General features: G+C 46.4%; 2 protein-coding genes across 10 annotated transcripts in view; both read right to left on the minus strand.

The window, feature by feature from the left end:
* SP140L (SP140 nuclear body protein like) overlaps positions 1-1,889 on the minus strand; it is a 61,093-nt gene extending 59,204 nt beyond the window's left edge. For all 4 annotated transcript variants that reach the window (XM_074398905.1, XM_074398909.1, XM_074398908.1 and 1 more), the window contains exon 1: positions 1,766-1,889. In XM_074398905.1, coding sequence (XP_074255006.1) covers positions 1,766-1,797 — 32 coding nt within the window. In that variant the 5' untranslated portion in view covers positions 1,798-1,889. The remainder of the gene's footprint in view (positions 1-1,765) is intronic.
* Positions 1,890-3,705: 1,816 nt separating this feature from the next.
* Positions 3,706-15,275, minus strand: part of LOC141584529 (nuclear body protein SP140-like protein) — a 99,115-nt gene continuing 87,545 nt past the window's right edge. For 5 of the 6 annotated variants that reach the window (XM_074398898.1, XM_074398900.1, XM_074398897.1 and 2 more), the window contains 4 exons: positions 14,568-14,676; positions 14,188-14,265; positions 13,830-13,973; positions 3,706-8,679 (listed from right to left, as the gene is read on the minus strand). In XM_074398898.1, the coding sequence (XP_074254999.1) occupies positions 8,479-8,679; positions 13,830-13,973; positions 14,188-14,265; positions 14,568-14,676 (532 nt within the window). In that variant the 3' untranslated portion in view covers positions 3,706-8,478. Of the gene's footprint in view, positions 8,680-12,229; positions 12,852-13,829; positions 13,974-14,187; positions 14,266-14,567; positions 14,677-15,275 lie in introns of those variants that run through there. The other variant, XM_074398901.1, reaches the window with a different exon arrangement.

Here is a 15,275-nt window from a genome sequence, read left to right on the forward strand (position 1 = left end):
GAATGAGGTAGATCTATATGCATTAAGGTAAAAAGATCTCCAAGATTTCCACCATTAAAGTGAGTAAAAATGCTGAATAGCATGGGCAATGTAATCCCATTTATTACAAAAGGAGAACACAAATTGTATATTTACAAAAGCATATTTCACACACAGAAATGCATAGAAAAATATAAGAAAAGTTATACCCAAGACTCTTCACAGGACTGTGAAAGGAGGCTATGAGGCAGGGTGAGTGGTGAAGGGGACTTTATTTCTTTATATATTTCTCCACTGTTCAAAATTTTATGAGCGGCCGGGCGCGGTGGCTCACGCCTGTAATCCCAGCACTTTGGAAGGCCGAGGCGGGCGGATCACAAGGTCAAGAGATCGAGACCATCCTGGTCAACATGGTGAAACCCCGTCTCTACTAAAAATACAAAAAATTAGCTGGGCATGGTGGCGCATGCCTGTAATCCCAGCTACTCAGGAGGCTGAAGCAGGAGAATTGCCTGAACCCAGGGGGCAGAGATTGCGGTGAGCCGAGATCGCGCCATTGCACTCCAGCCTGGGTAACAAGAGCGACACTCCGTCTCACAAAAAAAAAAAAAAAAAAAAAAAAATTTATAAGCAAGAATGTAATGTATTTCTTTTTTATTAACAAATTTAGAAGATGAGAATTGCTTGAAACCGGGAGGCAGAGGTTACAGTGAGCCGGGACTGTGCCACTGCAGTCCAGCCTGGGTGACAGAGCGAGACCTTTTCTCAAAAAAAGGAAAAAAAAGGGCCCGGCGCGGTAGCTCACGCCTGTAATCCCAGCGCTTTGGGAGGCTGAGGTGGGTGGATCACGAGGTCAAGAGATCGAGACCATCCTGGTCATCCTGGTGAAACCCCGTCTCTATTAAAAATACAAAAAGTTAGCTGGGCATGGTGGCGCGTGCCTGTAGTCCCAGCTACTCAGGTGCCTGAGGCAGGAGAATTGCTTGAACCCAGGAGGCGGAGGTTGCGGTGAGCAGAGATCGCGCCATTGCACTCCAGCCTGGGTAACAAAAGGGAAACTCCGTCTCAAAAAAAAAAAAAGGAAAAAAAAGTAACATTATTTATAAACTCTACTAGAATAAAGATAGGATTTCTACCTCTTTTCCGGTCAGAGGCATCCTCCATCTTGGGACAAGAAATTAACATAAAAATAAAAATATTTAGCTTTCTGCCACCCTGGGCCTTTTTCTTCTTTCTCCTTCTTTGGATCAAGGTCAAGGGCATCAGAACTCACACCCTGAGCCAGTCAAGGAAACAGCCCCAAAGCCGACCGAGGCTTCTTGCCAAGACAGGTGAAACCACAGTACCCAGTGTTCAAAAGTAAGCCAGATGTTTACTCTGGCGTGTCTATTTTCTAAACTACCTTCTTTGACACGACATATGTGAAGGTGGAGAGGGCAGAAGGACGTGAAAAGGTTCCGAGATCATGAGGAAATAATAACTCCCAGTCACAGACGACTGAAATCACTGTTCTGAGTGTCGCAGCTAGCTGAGCAGCAGTTTAAAAACAAACAAAGTCATGTGTGTTACGGCAAGCTGGACTCACACAAACAGCGGTCCTGCTACAGTTGTAAAAAGATGATTTCCTCATTCCATTTTCTTTCATCTCATTGTCTTATACTACATACCTATGTTCTTGAAAAGCAGGGTTAAACGAAAGTGAAGCCTTAGACAAACAGAACTAAAGGCATGAAAGCTCCAATAGTGCCAGAGATAACAGGTGAAAGGAAGAGAGATAAAGACTCACCGGGTGCTGAGGTCGCTGCCCTCACCTGCCATCTTCCCACCCTAGGGCCTGCCTGGGCCGCAGAGCCTGGCCTGTGAGCTCCGCAGTCTGCCCCGCCTGCAGGCAGTGTGGCTCCCCAGGCGCTGAGCAGGAAGTCGGCCGGCAGACTGACTCACCCTCGCAGATTCCTGCCCAGAGGGGGAAAAGAAAAGTGAAAGCATTTCTTCAAGTATATGACTGGATGCAGACACTGTGTTTCTCCTCCTTTCTCACTCCAAGGGGTTCTCAGCTTTTCTGAAATGTGGCAGAGGGTTGCAGGAGAGGCCTGACAGGCGGCAAGACGTGCCGGACCAGGGAAGGAGGGCCCGGGGGACGAGCAGGGCCAGCTCCCGGAGCCCACTTGCCTGTGCAATAGACAGCAAACAAATTTCCTAGAACCAAAATTGTCCTTGGCTGCTCTGCCTTCTAAGAAGGGGCATCGTTTACATGAGACTGTGGGGGAGCCTCCATGTTTGCTCCATCCCCTTGCTGAGATGGCTGGGGATGGGGGCTGGAGGGTGGGAGGGAAAACCGGAAACTTCAAATCTTCTCTCAGGCCCATGGGAGAGCTTGGACTGGACTAAGGTAGGTCCTGACAATGCTCGCCCGTATAACCTGGGGAGAGTGTTCTTAGCCTTCCTGGAAATCAGCCAGAGGTAAGAGAGAACTTTCCACGCCCCTGGGACCAGAGGCTGGAGCCAGCGTGGTAAGAAAGGCGAACATTCTAGGTGCAAGGGGTTAAGGAATCTTGACTATGGAGCCGCCTTGCAACAGCCAGGGGTGAAGAGACCTCTGAGCTTCGGAGAAGTCGCTGGAATCTTGAGAGAACAAAGGTTTCTCATTGGAGGAGGATGGAGGTTGGAACCCAGATGATCTAGACATGGAAGGGCAGGGTGACTCCAGCTGGGGGTTCTATCTGCGCCTGGATTTTCCATTTAGATTCTGGTTCCTCATTCCTCAAAGAACAAGAAGTGACCTAGAAGACCCACTCTACGTCAGTATAAAGTCACAGGGAAAGAAACAGAAGCGAAGGGCATGTGAGAATGGGACCACAGGACACACTAGGGACCAGAACTCCAGGCAAAGCCATGGGGCAGAGACAGGGAGGCAGCTGGGGGCCTGGGGGCGCTGGAATCCAGGGCCTGAGGTGAGCAGAGGGTGGAAGCCGGGGAGGATTCAGGGGCCAGAGGGGATGGTGCTTCAGAGCCATGTTTTCCAAATTGCATTCTGCTGAATCTTTTCCAGCTGTGAATAAGGATGTTTGCCCAGGTACATTTGAAAACATGGGGGTGCGGTGTTTCTACCCTGATTCTACGCTGCCCTTCTTTCCCTAAATTGAGTGAATAAGCCAGGTGCCAGGACACTGTTGAGGACAGCTTTTCCGGTGGGCAAGGTCAGTTTCTATCAGGCACTGCACACCTGTAGGTCTCTCTCTTTCTCTCACTCGCTACCCCATGACCCCCCAGTTTTATGGGGCACCGTGGCTGGTAAGCTGAGTCTCTGTTGGGCACAGCTATTCTCTGATCCCAATCTCCATGGAGCACAGCAGCCCTGACAAGGCCTGGCACGGACCACACCAGTCTGCTCTGGCATCCACACTCACCCCTCTCACTGCTCCTGGGCAGTAGGCAGGCTCAGGCCACTGAGCGGCACTGTCATAAATGTACACTGTCATACATGTACACATCTCTCTGGATGTGCTTCGGGGCTGCTAAGGGCAGCAGCTGGAATTCTAGACCAATGAGCAGCAGGCTGGAGGGAAATCTGCAAGTGTGGACATTCACAGGTGGGCATGCCCGTGCTAGGACAGCTCCTGGCAGCAGGGAAGGAGAGGTTCTTGTCAGACCAGGTTGGAGAAAGCTAAGCCCACACCACACTGCAAAAGCAATGGCAGTTAATGGAGAATCTCTAGACCTCTGTGGGAAAAGCAGTTTCTTCGATCTGGAAAACATCAAGACACACCTGGGTTGGGAAAGGGACAGGACCAAATTAAAAAGTAGTGTGAATTTTTTAAAATCCTGCTGGACTGTTGACAAGGAAATAATGGAATTCCTGGAGTATATTCCGTGGCTGCAAGGAGCACAGGCAATAGGGAATGTTTTTGCTGTCACGGAAGTAGTTCCAGTTACTGGAGCCTAGAAAACTCAAAAGCAGGAGAGGCAGTGATTAAGGAAGGACCACAGGCAGGGCACCCACCCAGGTGATGGGCCTTTGTGAGCTTCACCAAGAGCAGCTTCGGTTCAGACTTCAGTGACAAGGGGTGGGGAGAGGCTGTGATTCTTTTTTTTTTTTTTTTTTTTTAACCGAGTCTAGCTCTGTTGCCAGGCTGGAGTATAGTGGCACGATCTCGGCTCACTGCAACCTCTGCCTCCCAGGTTCAAATGAATCTCCTGCCTCAGCCTCCCAAGTAGCTGGGTCTACAGGCGCACACTACCATGCCCAGGTAATTTTTGTATTTTTAGTAGAGGCAGGCTTTCACCATGTTGGCCAGGATGGTCTCGATCTTTGGCCTCGTGATCTACCCACCTCGGCCTCCCAAAGTGGGACATTACAGGCATGGGCCACCCTGCCCAGCCCAGGGCTGTGATTCTTGAACCTGGGACCCCCATGTGGGAACCAGAGGTGTATCTCTGAGATGAAGACATTAGCATCACGGGCCAGAGAGTTTCAGGGCAGGACACAGCTTCAGCAACAGTGCCACTGGGGAATGAGGATAGAGAACCTGGCCACCCTCCAACAGACACAGAAGTGATGGGTGAAGAGCGGGCACCTGGGATCTTTAGTGGGAACACCCAGTTTTGCCAAGCTGTCTCCTTCTAGGAGGTGGAACATCAACCAGTGCAGCAGGCCCAGTCCCTTCCTATCCCTGCCCTTCTTCTAGGGGACACTTCCCTGATGGAGTGGGAGTGAGCCTGCTCCTTGTTGGGGCTACCTGGAGTCATCCTGCCTACAGAGACCAAGACATTTTGGCTCCTCCAAACTTAAGTGCACAAGGACAGGGACCTTTATGGCATGGGGGAGGGTTCAATGCCATGAAGATAAGCCCGATTCTGGGGTTTAGTGTTAGGAATCCCTTTACTGCCAAATGTCTAATCCAGTTTTCATCAGGAATAAACCTGGTATTTTGATCCCCATCTGTTTCTTCATTTTTCATATATCTCAAAAGGTTCAAGCATGTGGTATACATCTCTCTGTTAAGATTCTCTTCTATCTGTGCCCCAGATGCGTAGAGGCTGAGGTAGTAGCTCCTTGCAGTTGCATGATTGTGATGCACTTATTCCCTGGGCTCAGTGGGCATTTGGTGGCAATATTTCAGCTTTTAGGAACTTGGGTGAGACAACATACTCCCTGGCCCACCCACCAGGGTCCTCTGCTCAGCAGAGCCTCAGTGACTGGGCTCCCTAGCCTACAACACTATAAGATGCCAGTGGGATTTGTTGGAGGTGATAATGATTATTGCTGTTGGAAGGCAGTGAATCCTTGGAAAATGGGCGAATGGGAAGAGGTACCCTGGTAGGGAAGGAAGGGACTATGGGGTGAAGGATTGTAGGGAGTCAGAAAGGCAAGAGGAGCACTGGACAACACAGGAAGTCCCTCTGGCCATCTCCTGATGGTGGGGACCATCCATGAGAAACCCCAAGGATGCCTTCAGTCCTTGTGCAGCAGCAAGAGGAAGGAGACTGGCCCACGGCAACACCTGAGTCCACATCATCAAGCAGCGTGGTTCAGGTTGAGCCCCTGTTGTATCTGTAGCTAGACATATGCAGATCCCTGTCACTGTAATTAATGGACAGCAAGGCTGCTGGTGGCCCATGGACGCCACCTCATACCTCCTTCTCGAGGCCACTCAGCCGATAAGGCATGCCACAGACACACCGTGAGCATGCACAGCGAGCAAGGGGCCCATGACCACCATTCCCTGTGTCAGCTGCCCATGTTCCATTTCCAACAGCTACCCTGTGCCCCTCTGGGCTCTGCCCACCTCGGGCCAGCGTGCCCTCTCCTGGCTGCATGTGGCGCTGCAGCCTCCTTAGGGTTGGGTGGAAACAGGAGCTGAAAATCCTCCTGTTCTTGGGATTATAGCTAACCAAACACTTCGAAATGTGTTGTAGAAGTGGCATCGTTCCTTATAAATAAAGTCAAACCCATGTAAACACTGGTTTCTGAGATCATTTTGCCATCTGGGAGCTCATGAGCACCGCTGGGATGCCACCTATCCTCTGTTCACTCTGCGAGGGGCAGGGGACTCTGCCCTTTGCTCTTCCTGGTTCCTGTCCTCTTCCCTGAGAGTTTTATTCCTTCCAGAGCCCCAAGAGGCCCTGCCTTCTGCACCTCCCTGGAGGCTGATGCCCTCAAGCCTGCCCCACACCCTGAGGCCCTGCAGGACACTCCTGTGGTCCTTGCAGGACTCAACGCTGAGCAGTTGAAAGCATTCAAAAATGGTGGGTAAATGGCAAACACTGGTGGCATGGAGTAAATTAGAAGACACAAAACTTCAAAGAAGTGTGTGTTTCATGCAGACAAGTTTGGCAATGCCCACTGCCCCAACCCAGTCTCCCCAACTGAGGGGAGGGAGCTTCACCTTCCTCTATCCCCAGGGTGTAAGAGTTAAAGAAAGAGGAAAGAAACATGAAACGTGGCTCAACAGTTAAAGACAGGATTATTTTGGAGAATAAATCTGAGAGGGGATTCTGACCAATTTTTTTTTTTTTTTTTTTTTTTTTAGTCAGGAGCATTTTCTTTCACAGACTGGGGGTATTTAAGGGTTTAGGAATTTGGGAGCTTATTGCAGGCTCTGAATCTTTCTATGTGAGGGAAAGTTTATTGCAAGGTTGAATGTCTCTGATCAGAGTGGAGGTTATCTCGGAGTTGGCATGTTTCTGGTTGTAGGGGATGGTTTATCTTAGGGTTGGAATGTTTCTGGTTATGCTAACGTTAGCCATCTGGCTGTTTTTGGGCTGGATTTAGGTGGTTTTTTAATTAAGGGAAACTTAAAATGGTGACATTTGTCCAAGATGGAGAAGCTCCTGCTCTGTCAATTCAGTCCCTATACTTATAAAAGGATGAGAGGTGGCCTGTTTTTTTCTCACTACTTCCTGCTGGGGGAGTGGGCCATGAAGAGTTCTTTGGTCTCAGATTGACTGTAGGAGTAACATGGTCTGTAGATGTTTTTGAGTACCTGTGACATGGCCATGATCCTGTCGGTTAAAAATTTTTCAAAAAGGTTAATTAAGAAGGGTGAGAACATTAGTTCTAGGCATATTATTAAGAAAGGGCCCAGGAATGAGATAACACATGTTATGATTTTGTTCCTAAACCAAGAATCTATTCGTTTGCTTTGCTATTTCTTTAGCTTTTTAGCTCTTTAAGTTTTTCAGTAGCATCTTTTACTAGGCCCAATCGGTTGAGACAGAAGCAACACTTCTTCTTACCCGATGAGAGGCAGAGGCCCTCTCTTTCAGCCATTATAAGATTTAATCCCCATCTATTTTGGAGAACCACTCCAGCCAAAGAATCTAGTTGGTCTTGGACTTTTATAAGGCTTTAAGCTATACTTTTTAATGAACCCTGTAGTTTTGTGGAAAGAACTTTAAAGTATGTTAAGGAGGTGGTCAACCTGCCTGTCTCCAATTCAAGCCTGGAGGTTATACCTAAGGCACCATTAAAGGAATGACTGGGATGGCCCTTCTTTATTTAACACATTGGACAGATGGAACAGGTAAAGATTGATTAGGAGGAACTAGTTCAATGGAGGGAGAAAAATAAACTAGGGTTTAGGTTCCAGTTTCGTTGGTGGGAAGACGAAGATATGTGTTGGTGCCTAACAAAAAGAATAAGCCTTTGTTATAAATACAGGTAAAGATATGGAAAGAAAATAAGTGAATTAAAGATGGGATGTTTTTATTTTCCTGTGGTTTGTTACTCCAGGTGGACAAGGAGGAGGCCAGGGAGACACCCACTATAGTAGAGATATAGGAAGAGTTATTTTTTTTTACAAATTTAATGCAATCAGATGTTGTACCACTGATACTGAGCCATGGAAAAAGGTGGGAGGGCACAAGTCAGCCTGGGAATGTTGGTTGAGGGAGAGGCTGTAAAACGAGCTAGTTGCAGAAATGCTGTGTTTGCTTCAGGTGATAGTTGGTAATTAACCCGGTTAGTTTGATGGTCAGAGGGGTGTTTAACAAGGATAGGGTTGCATTGGTTAGATGTTAAGGACCCTGCAGTGAAATTTCCCTTAGAGGCTGAAAAGCAAAGTGAGGCTTGTTGGTAAAAGGGATTGTATTTAGTTATGAGCCTTTTAATGGGAGGGCCTTGGGGCTTGAGGCATTATAGGGAGGTGTAACAGATTTGAAATAATTTGTTGGCTTGATTAGCCCTGGAAGTGGGATAATCGCTCACTGGGGTGTCAGCATTTTTAAAAAGGAAGCTCCTTTTTGGAATTTATAAATTAGTGTTATTTTTCCCGTTAAAAGGTCATGAAGGGGTGTAGGAAGGGCTGTGTAAGCTGAGGAAGACAGTGTTATGCACGTTCAGCATTCTGGAGCAAAGGAAGAGTTAGCTTGAAGGAAGAGGGATTGTGTAGGGTTTATAGAGTGTTTTAGTTTGAGAGCAGTGAGGAGTGGTTGTATTGGTGAGGTTGATGTGATTAGGGAATTTATATTGAAAAAAAAACAAGCAAAAAAAGAAAAACGTTATTTGGGTAGGAGTAAAATCCTGGAAAGTTCCTTGAAGCCACAGGTCCCATAGAATAGTAAGGAGCAATCAGGATGTATAATGGGAGCTTCATAAGGGTTCCACTGAAGGTCTGTAACAAGGTTGGTTGGGAAGCAATGGCTTATGTGGATTTTTCCTCCTTTTCCTCTGGGATTTGGGCGAGGCAAAGAAAGTGTGTCCTGTGGAGACATAAGAGAAGGCCGAAGGGGTTTTAGATTTGGTTGTTTGGACATGTGGTGGAGAGAAGTCTGTTTTCTTGAGAAAAGTATAATGAAACCAGTTAGGGAATCCCTAGACTTGCTGCTGTGGGTGGAGTAAGAATGATCTGGTAAGGTCCCTTCCATTTAGGTGTGAGGGGGGAACTTGGGGGTAGGATTCAGATTTTGTACCAGAACCCAGTCTCCTGGCTGTAGGAAAGGATCAGAGAAGTCGGTGATGGTTGTGGCAGGTATTTGTCAGCATATTCCTGAATGAAATGGTGGGTTGTATGTAGAAGAGGGGAAATGAGAGGGGTTGGTAGAGGTGGGGCTTGACCCTGAGGTGGAGCAAAAGGGTCGAATGGTTTCCCATACATGAGTTTAAGGGGGCTGAGCATTAAAGGTTTACATGGGAGTGCCCAAATTTTCAGAAGGGCCAAAGGCAAAAGTGTAACCCAGTCTTTATGTGTTTGGAGTGAGTACCTGGTCAGGGTGTTTTTTAGAATTCCATTCTTTTTTTTTTAAAACTGTTCCTGAAGATTGAGATTGACAGGGGTTGTGTAGCTTTCAGGAAATTTGTAGGGCTTGCATAAGTGTTTGAGTAATTTGAGAAATGAATTTAGGACCATTGTTAGATTGAAAAGAAAGAGGCACCTTGAACTGGGGGTATCTGTGACTAGTTTGGAGGTGACAGTAAAAGCTTATTTGTTGGTTGTGGGAAAAGCCTTGACCCATCCTGAAAAGGTAGTAACCAGAACTAAAAGAAATTGAACTTTTTTTACTGGGTGCATGTGGGTAAAATTAATTTGCCAATCCTGTTCTGGAAGGTTTCCCCTAACTTGATGGGTTGGGAAAGAAAGGGGTCTAGTGTTGGAGTGAGGTGAGGCTTTTTGGCAAATAGAGCATTGGTGGGAAACGGCTTTCAACTGTTCCTTTATATCTGGGGTTACATGTATATGGGAACTTAAGAAATATTGTAGAGGGGAATAGCTAGTGTGGAAGACACTGTGAATGTCCTGTAGACGGGGTTTTATTTCAGAGTCAGGCAGGACTGATTTGTTTTGTAAGAACTGGCATGGGGGTTTAAATTGTGCTCATGCCATGATTAGTTGCTATATTTGATATTCTGGATAAGAGGAAGGAATATGATGTATGAGGAGAAATACGTATTGGGGAGCTGGGTGATTGGTTGAGGCATGTTTTGCCCAATAGTCAGCCTTTTGGTTCCCTAAAGAAATGTGGCTTTTGTTTGATGTTTTTTTGCAATGGATAACTGTAACCTTTTTTGGAAGTAGAGCTGCCTTTAATAGGTGATGGATGAGTTTTCCTTTAATGATAGGCATTCCCTTCGCCGTGAGATAGCCCTGCTTATTCTAAATTTCGGCGCTGGAATGGATGACGTTTTAGGCATATTTGGAATTGGTGTGTATATTAATTTGTATATTTTTTGCTAGGGTTAGCACTCTTAGTAGGGCAACTAATTTTGCTTGTTGCGCAGATGAGCCCAAAGGCAAGGGGGCAGTCTTTTTTACTTTTCTAGGTGGCAGAGAGTGCGTGTAATTATATTTTTCAAAGATGGCATATCCTACTTAGAGGGGAAGGTTTTTGATGCGTTGCCATCTATAAACCAATCTGAGGCTGCCTTTATGTGAGTGGGTAGTGAAACATGGTGAGAGAACTTTTAATTAGATTAGAGCATGAGTGTTGGTTTGGTTTCATAAGTAAAATAGTGGTGGGGTTAGGTGGAGAACACTTATGAAGAGAGACAGAGTTGAAGGAGAGTTGAATGTAAGGCTTGCATGCGAGAAGATAAGATGAAGGCGAGTTCCTTATGGCTGAGTGTATCTTGTAGAATGTGAGAATAAAATACCTGAAGGGGTTTGTAGAATGTGAGTTTTTGTGCCTTAGGGATAATTAGAGAAGCTTCTCCCAGCTCAGCACAGCAGGGTGTATGCTGACACCCAGAACTCACCGTGGTAGATTCCAGCTGAGAGATCATTACCGAGAGCCCATGACCTCCCAGATCAGGACAATGAGAGCACCAGGTCCTGGCAGCTCCCAGGGACATGGCACACACCCCCAGGGTAGGAACCCAGCTGGGTTCCCGCAGGAGTGAGGGGCTGTTAATCACAATACTGGCTCTTGAGCAAGCCAGGCCAGCCAGACACTGACAGTAAAATTATTAACATCCTTGAGGACATGGCTGCATCATTCCTGGTGCTTAAGTCCTGGAACCACTCTGATTCCTGCCTTTTTCCAGGGCTATTTGCCAGCTCAGTACCCCTGTCTTACAGCTCTTTCTGTGAGGCACTGTGCATTTCATCATCAAAGTCCCTTTTTGTCTAACCTAGATAAATTGGGTCTCTCTTGATGGTGAAGAGCCTGAATTAATACCAAGGTGTTTGGGTTAATCTTAGATTTGTTACCTATGTATTGCATGCAAGGCCAGACACTTTCTAAGTGAATAATAAATATTAACTTGTTAATCCTCACAATAATCTAGAGTGTTATCTCCATTTTACAGATGAAATAGTGCAGGGGAAGGATAAATAACTTGGCCAAGCACACAGTGCCAGCAAGTAGACATATTTAGGAGCTAGGCTTCTACCTATATGAGCTACATTCTGTCTGTGCTCTTAAATGCTAGCCTGTGCTGCCTCTCAGTACAAGTTAGTATTGCTTACAAGACCAAAAGTGCTAGCCAATAACAATTCAGTTTTGATGATAAAATGAAAGCTATAGCATAGCTATAGCATTCAAATGTAGAGCTGTATTTATTGATGTGACAATGTCCATTGGATATTATTAAGTAAAAAAAATCGATTAGCATTTTTATTCACTAAGATGGTATACCCACTGCCTCCCTACTCCCTGCCTCTCAAACACACAACCACATTACAAAGCCTAGAATCACTTGCATCAGAATGTCAACCATGGTGATTCTCGTAACCTGGGGAGGCCCACCAAGCTCTGGGTTCCTTAGTGGTAGGAGGTATGAGCTGCAATAGCTTGGAGCTTTGGAGGGGATGCTCTGACAGGCTCCAGACCATTGAACCCCTGAAAGCTTACCTATAAGGCACATCTCTGAATCTTTGTAACACTTCTTTCTCACCACCTGCAGTGTCTGTGACTTAACACGTCATTCATAATAGTCAATGTTTCTTGCTTATCAGGCCCATGAGCATACATAAGCCCAGATGTGGCCACAGCTGTAGACTAGCTCTAGCCTGATTCCTGGGAGCACAGAGTAGCCACCCACCACATCCTTGGTCCTGCTTTGAGGCAAGGGGGTCAGCCTCAGGCCACGGGGTGTCACCTCCAGGTGAAGCTGGTTCCATTAGACCCATGGCAATACTCTAGGGACTGCTGGCAATAGCAGCCACCACTCAGCAGCTGTGGATGAAAAGACCTGGCCAGAAGAGGAGATGGTGCCAGGATACCAACAGCTTTGCAGGGGAGTGAGAAATGGTTTCCCTCTAACCTGTTAGGTTCTTTGGCTGAGCTACGAATGAATTAAATTGACATAAGCATATTAACAGGAGAAAAAATTTTTTTAATTATATATGTATACACAGGAGTCCCATGAAATACAAGACTCCGAGAAGGGCCAGATGATTGACACGCATACACCATCTTGAGCTATCGAAAAGAATGGGGGGGCCCGGGGCTTCTGCAGGGAGGTGGCCAGACAAGTAGGAGGGGGATGGAAAGAAGTGTGTCCTGAATAAAGCTTGGCTGTTGTTCAGATAAAAGGTCTTGTGAGTAAGAAATGTCTGGAGCAGCCCTCAGGAGAAGAGGTGACTGTCTGTCTGTGCTGGTGTCACCTCCCACCTCCTTCCCTGTGGCCCCAGTTACCCTTCCCTGGCTGATGAGATTGTTGGCGATGGGATTCATGATGATTGAATTTCCTTTGGAGGATTCGTCTTTGGGCAGATGAGGGAGGCTCAGAGAAAAGCCTCTCCCTGCATGTGCTGTGTCCGAGTGCCCTCAGTTTGAAGTAAGTGGCATATTTTGGGGTACTACTTGCTGAACGCCTTCAGCATCCACTAAACCAATTAATTAATCCCATTTGTTTCCTGAATAGCAAACACTTCCTTCAAATTCTTCTCAAATTCAGCCTCCAGTCTAAGTCCCATCTGGCCAAAATCCTTGTACTGAAAAAAAATAATAAAGACAAAAACAAAGTTCCCCATGATTAGTGTCATTAGACACCTTTCAACTGAGAATGATCAGGACTCTTGTCTTGAAAAAATAAAGTACCATAAGTTGACAATTTATAATGGTATATATTTTGGAGTATAAAGTAATGTTGTGATTTATGACTGCTCTGTGGAATAATCATATCAAACTAATTAACATATCCATCACCTCAAATAGTTATCATTTTTTTATGGTGAGAACATTTGAAATTTACTCTCTTAACAATGCTGAAGTGTAAAATACAGTATTGTTAAGTATAGGACTCTTGTCTTAAACACGCTAAGTTACATTAACCAGTTAAACTTGAAAACTCATGCAGCTAAGAGTAACTTCTGTTTTTTACCAGCATGATTCTTACTAACAGGGCAGAAAAGTGAAGTCATTTGCATAGTTGGAATTATTACTTATTTAGCTTCGGTTGCTTATTTCAGTGGGTTAGAAAAGTAATCTATGCTCTTTCACCAATTCAGATAGTGGAAGGGTATAAGGTAAGATCACTAATCTCTTCCTTTCTCCATCACTTCTCCTCCTTGCTGGCAATCCCTGTTAACCATATGGTCTAGTCACATGCAAAGGAATCTGGAGTTTGGGATTTCCAAGATTGAGGGCAGATAAGAAACACAATACCACTTTAAGATGAAATTCTCCTCTTTATATGCTGCAGGAGACAGGACTCAATTGCTCTCTCTGAGCCCCTGTCACCTTGGGGCAGGTGGATTATGAGCTCTCAGGAACCTGGAGCTCTGGTTGCAGGGACACCTTTTGATTCATTGTTACTTTGCTAAGACCAGAACTGAAAAAAAATCACTCACTTTCAGAGCCCTTGCTTGTGCAAGCTTATTATAGGATGAGGGAGATTAAAATTTTCCAGGCACCAAAAAATGAGGGGAAGAATGGAAAGAAACCAAATGGAAGCAGGAAGAGCCACCTACCTTGTATGATGCCCTGTGGTTCTGGAAGATGAGGCGCATGTCTCGTACAAACCCCTCCACTCGGGAATAATCGTGCTCATTCAGCCTCTTCTTGATTTTATCCAACCACATGGGCTCCTTCAGGCCTTGACACGCCTCTCTAATCTGGTAACAAAAATACCAGTGGGAAGGATACCAGCACAGTTCAATCTCTACCTTCTGTGGTGTCCCATGAAATCCAGCAGAAATACAACAAAGTGAAGGTAACTAATGACGGCCTGTGCTCTTGCTCCACGGGACTAAGATCACAAATCTCACAAGTGCCCATTTCAGGCAATGTCATGGCAGCCTGTAATCATGGGTTGCTGTTGTTACTTACATCATAATAATACGGAATCTTGGCAAAAAAGGAGCTCTCAGAACAGCAATAGACTTTCAAGAGGAGGAATTCACATTTCTGCAAAAGAAAGAGGCCATAAATGAAAAGCAGCATGGAGAGAGTGAGCCCACATGCCTGTCCAGACAGAGCACATGACTCACACCCTTCTTCCACAAGTTTCTCTAACGTGTGTGGCTCTTAGAAACAGACATGTCATGGCTGAGTTATTTTTTCTGCAAACAAGTTGCAGTGGCCTATCAGTGCAATTGAAGTGTGGCTCTGAAGAGCACACTTTTGGTGCATTCCTCTGACCCTGTGCTTGTTCCTGCTTCTCACATGTGAGGGGAAAGGAGAAGGCTTGGGCATTGCATCTGACTCACCAACTGTTCCTCAGGACACATCTGCCTCTCCAGGACCTCAGATTCCTGACAGCACTGTTGGCTTCCTGAAGACTCCTTCATCCTGCAGAAGATGCAACTCCACGGGGTCCTGAGAGATTGAACTTAAGTGAGCAGAGGGCAGGGACCCTGGAAATGGCCTGTGGCTGCCACTGTCCTCTATCAGGAATGGCCGATGGCCTCAGCCATGGGATGGGAGGTAGGGGAACACCTCTCAGAGTATGCAAGATCTGCATGTGGGGTCTCCAGTCATTGGCCTTTCCCTCACATCACTGGTAGCAGCAGGCAGGAAGCCTGAGGAAGGTGGTGTCACTGTGAGTGTGGCTCTCCTTTCTCTGTCTGAGCTGCTGGGAGCACAAGGAGCCCTGCCTGCCAGGCCTGAGTTTCAGAATCTGGATTTTCAGCTCCAGAGACCTTGGACCTCCATCAGCCCAGTGAGATCATGCTTCCTGTCTTGCATGAATAAGCACAAAATATAGTCCCCAAGCCCCTTTGGACAGGAGACCTTGCTGCAAAACTTGAAGGAAAGGACAATACCAGTATATAGGCAAAGGGTCCCCAACACTGGCCTCAGTATACCAGAGGAGGTGTCCCTGAGAACAGAGAACATTAACCTCCTGCTGCCAGCGTCTCCCACTGCTCTCTGGATCACACTGCTAGGTCCCAGTACCCAAGGAACCTGCTCCTTCC

Source organism: Saimiri boliviensis, chromosome 5 (genome assembly GCF_048565385.1).
Source record: "Saimiri boliviensis isolate mSaiBol1 chromosome 5, mSaiBol1.pri, whole genome shotgun sequence".
In the NCBI taxonomy this organism is placed as follows: domain Eukaryota; kingdom Metazoa; phylum Chordata; class Mammalia; order Primates; family Cebidae; genus Saimiri; species Saimiri boliviensis.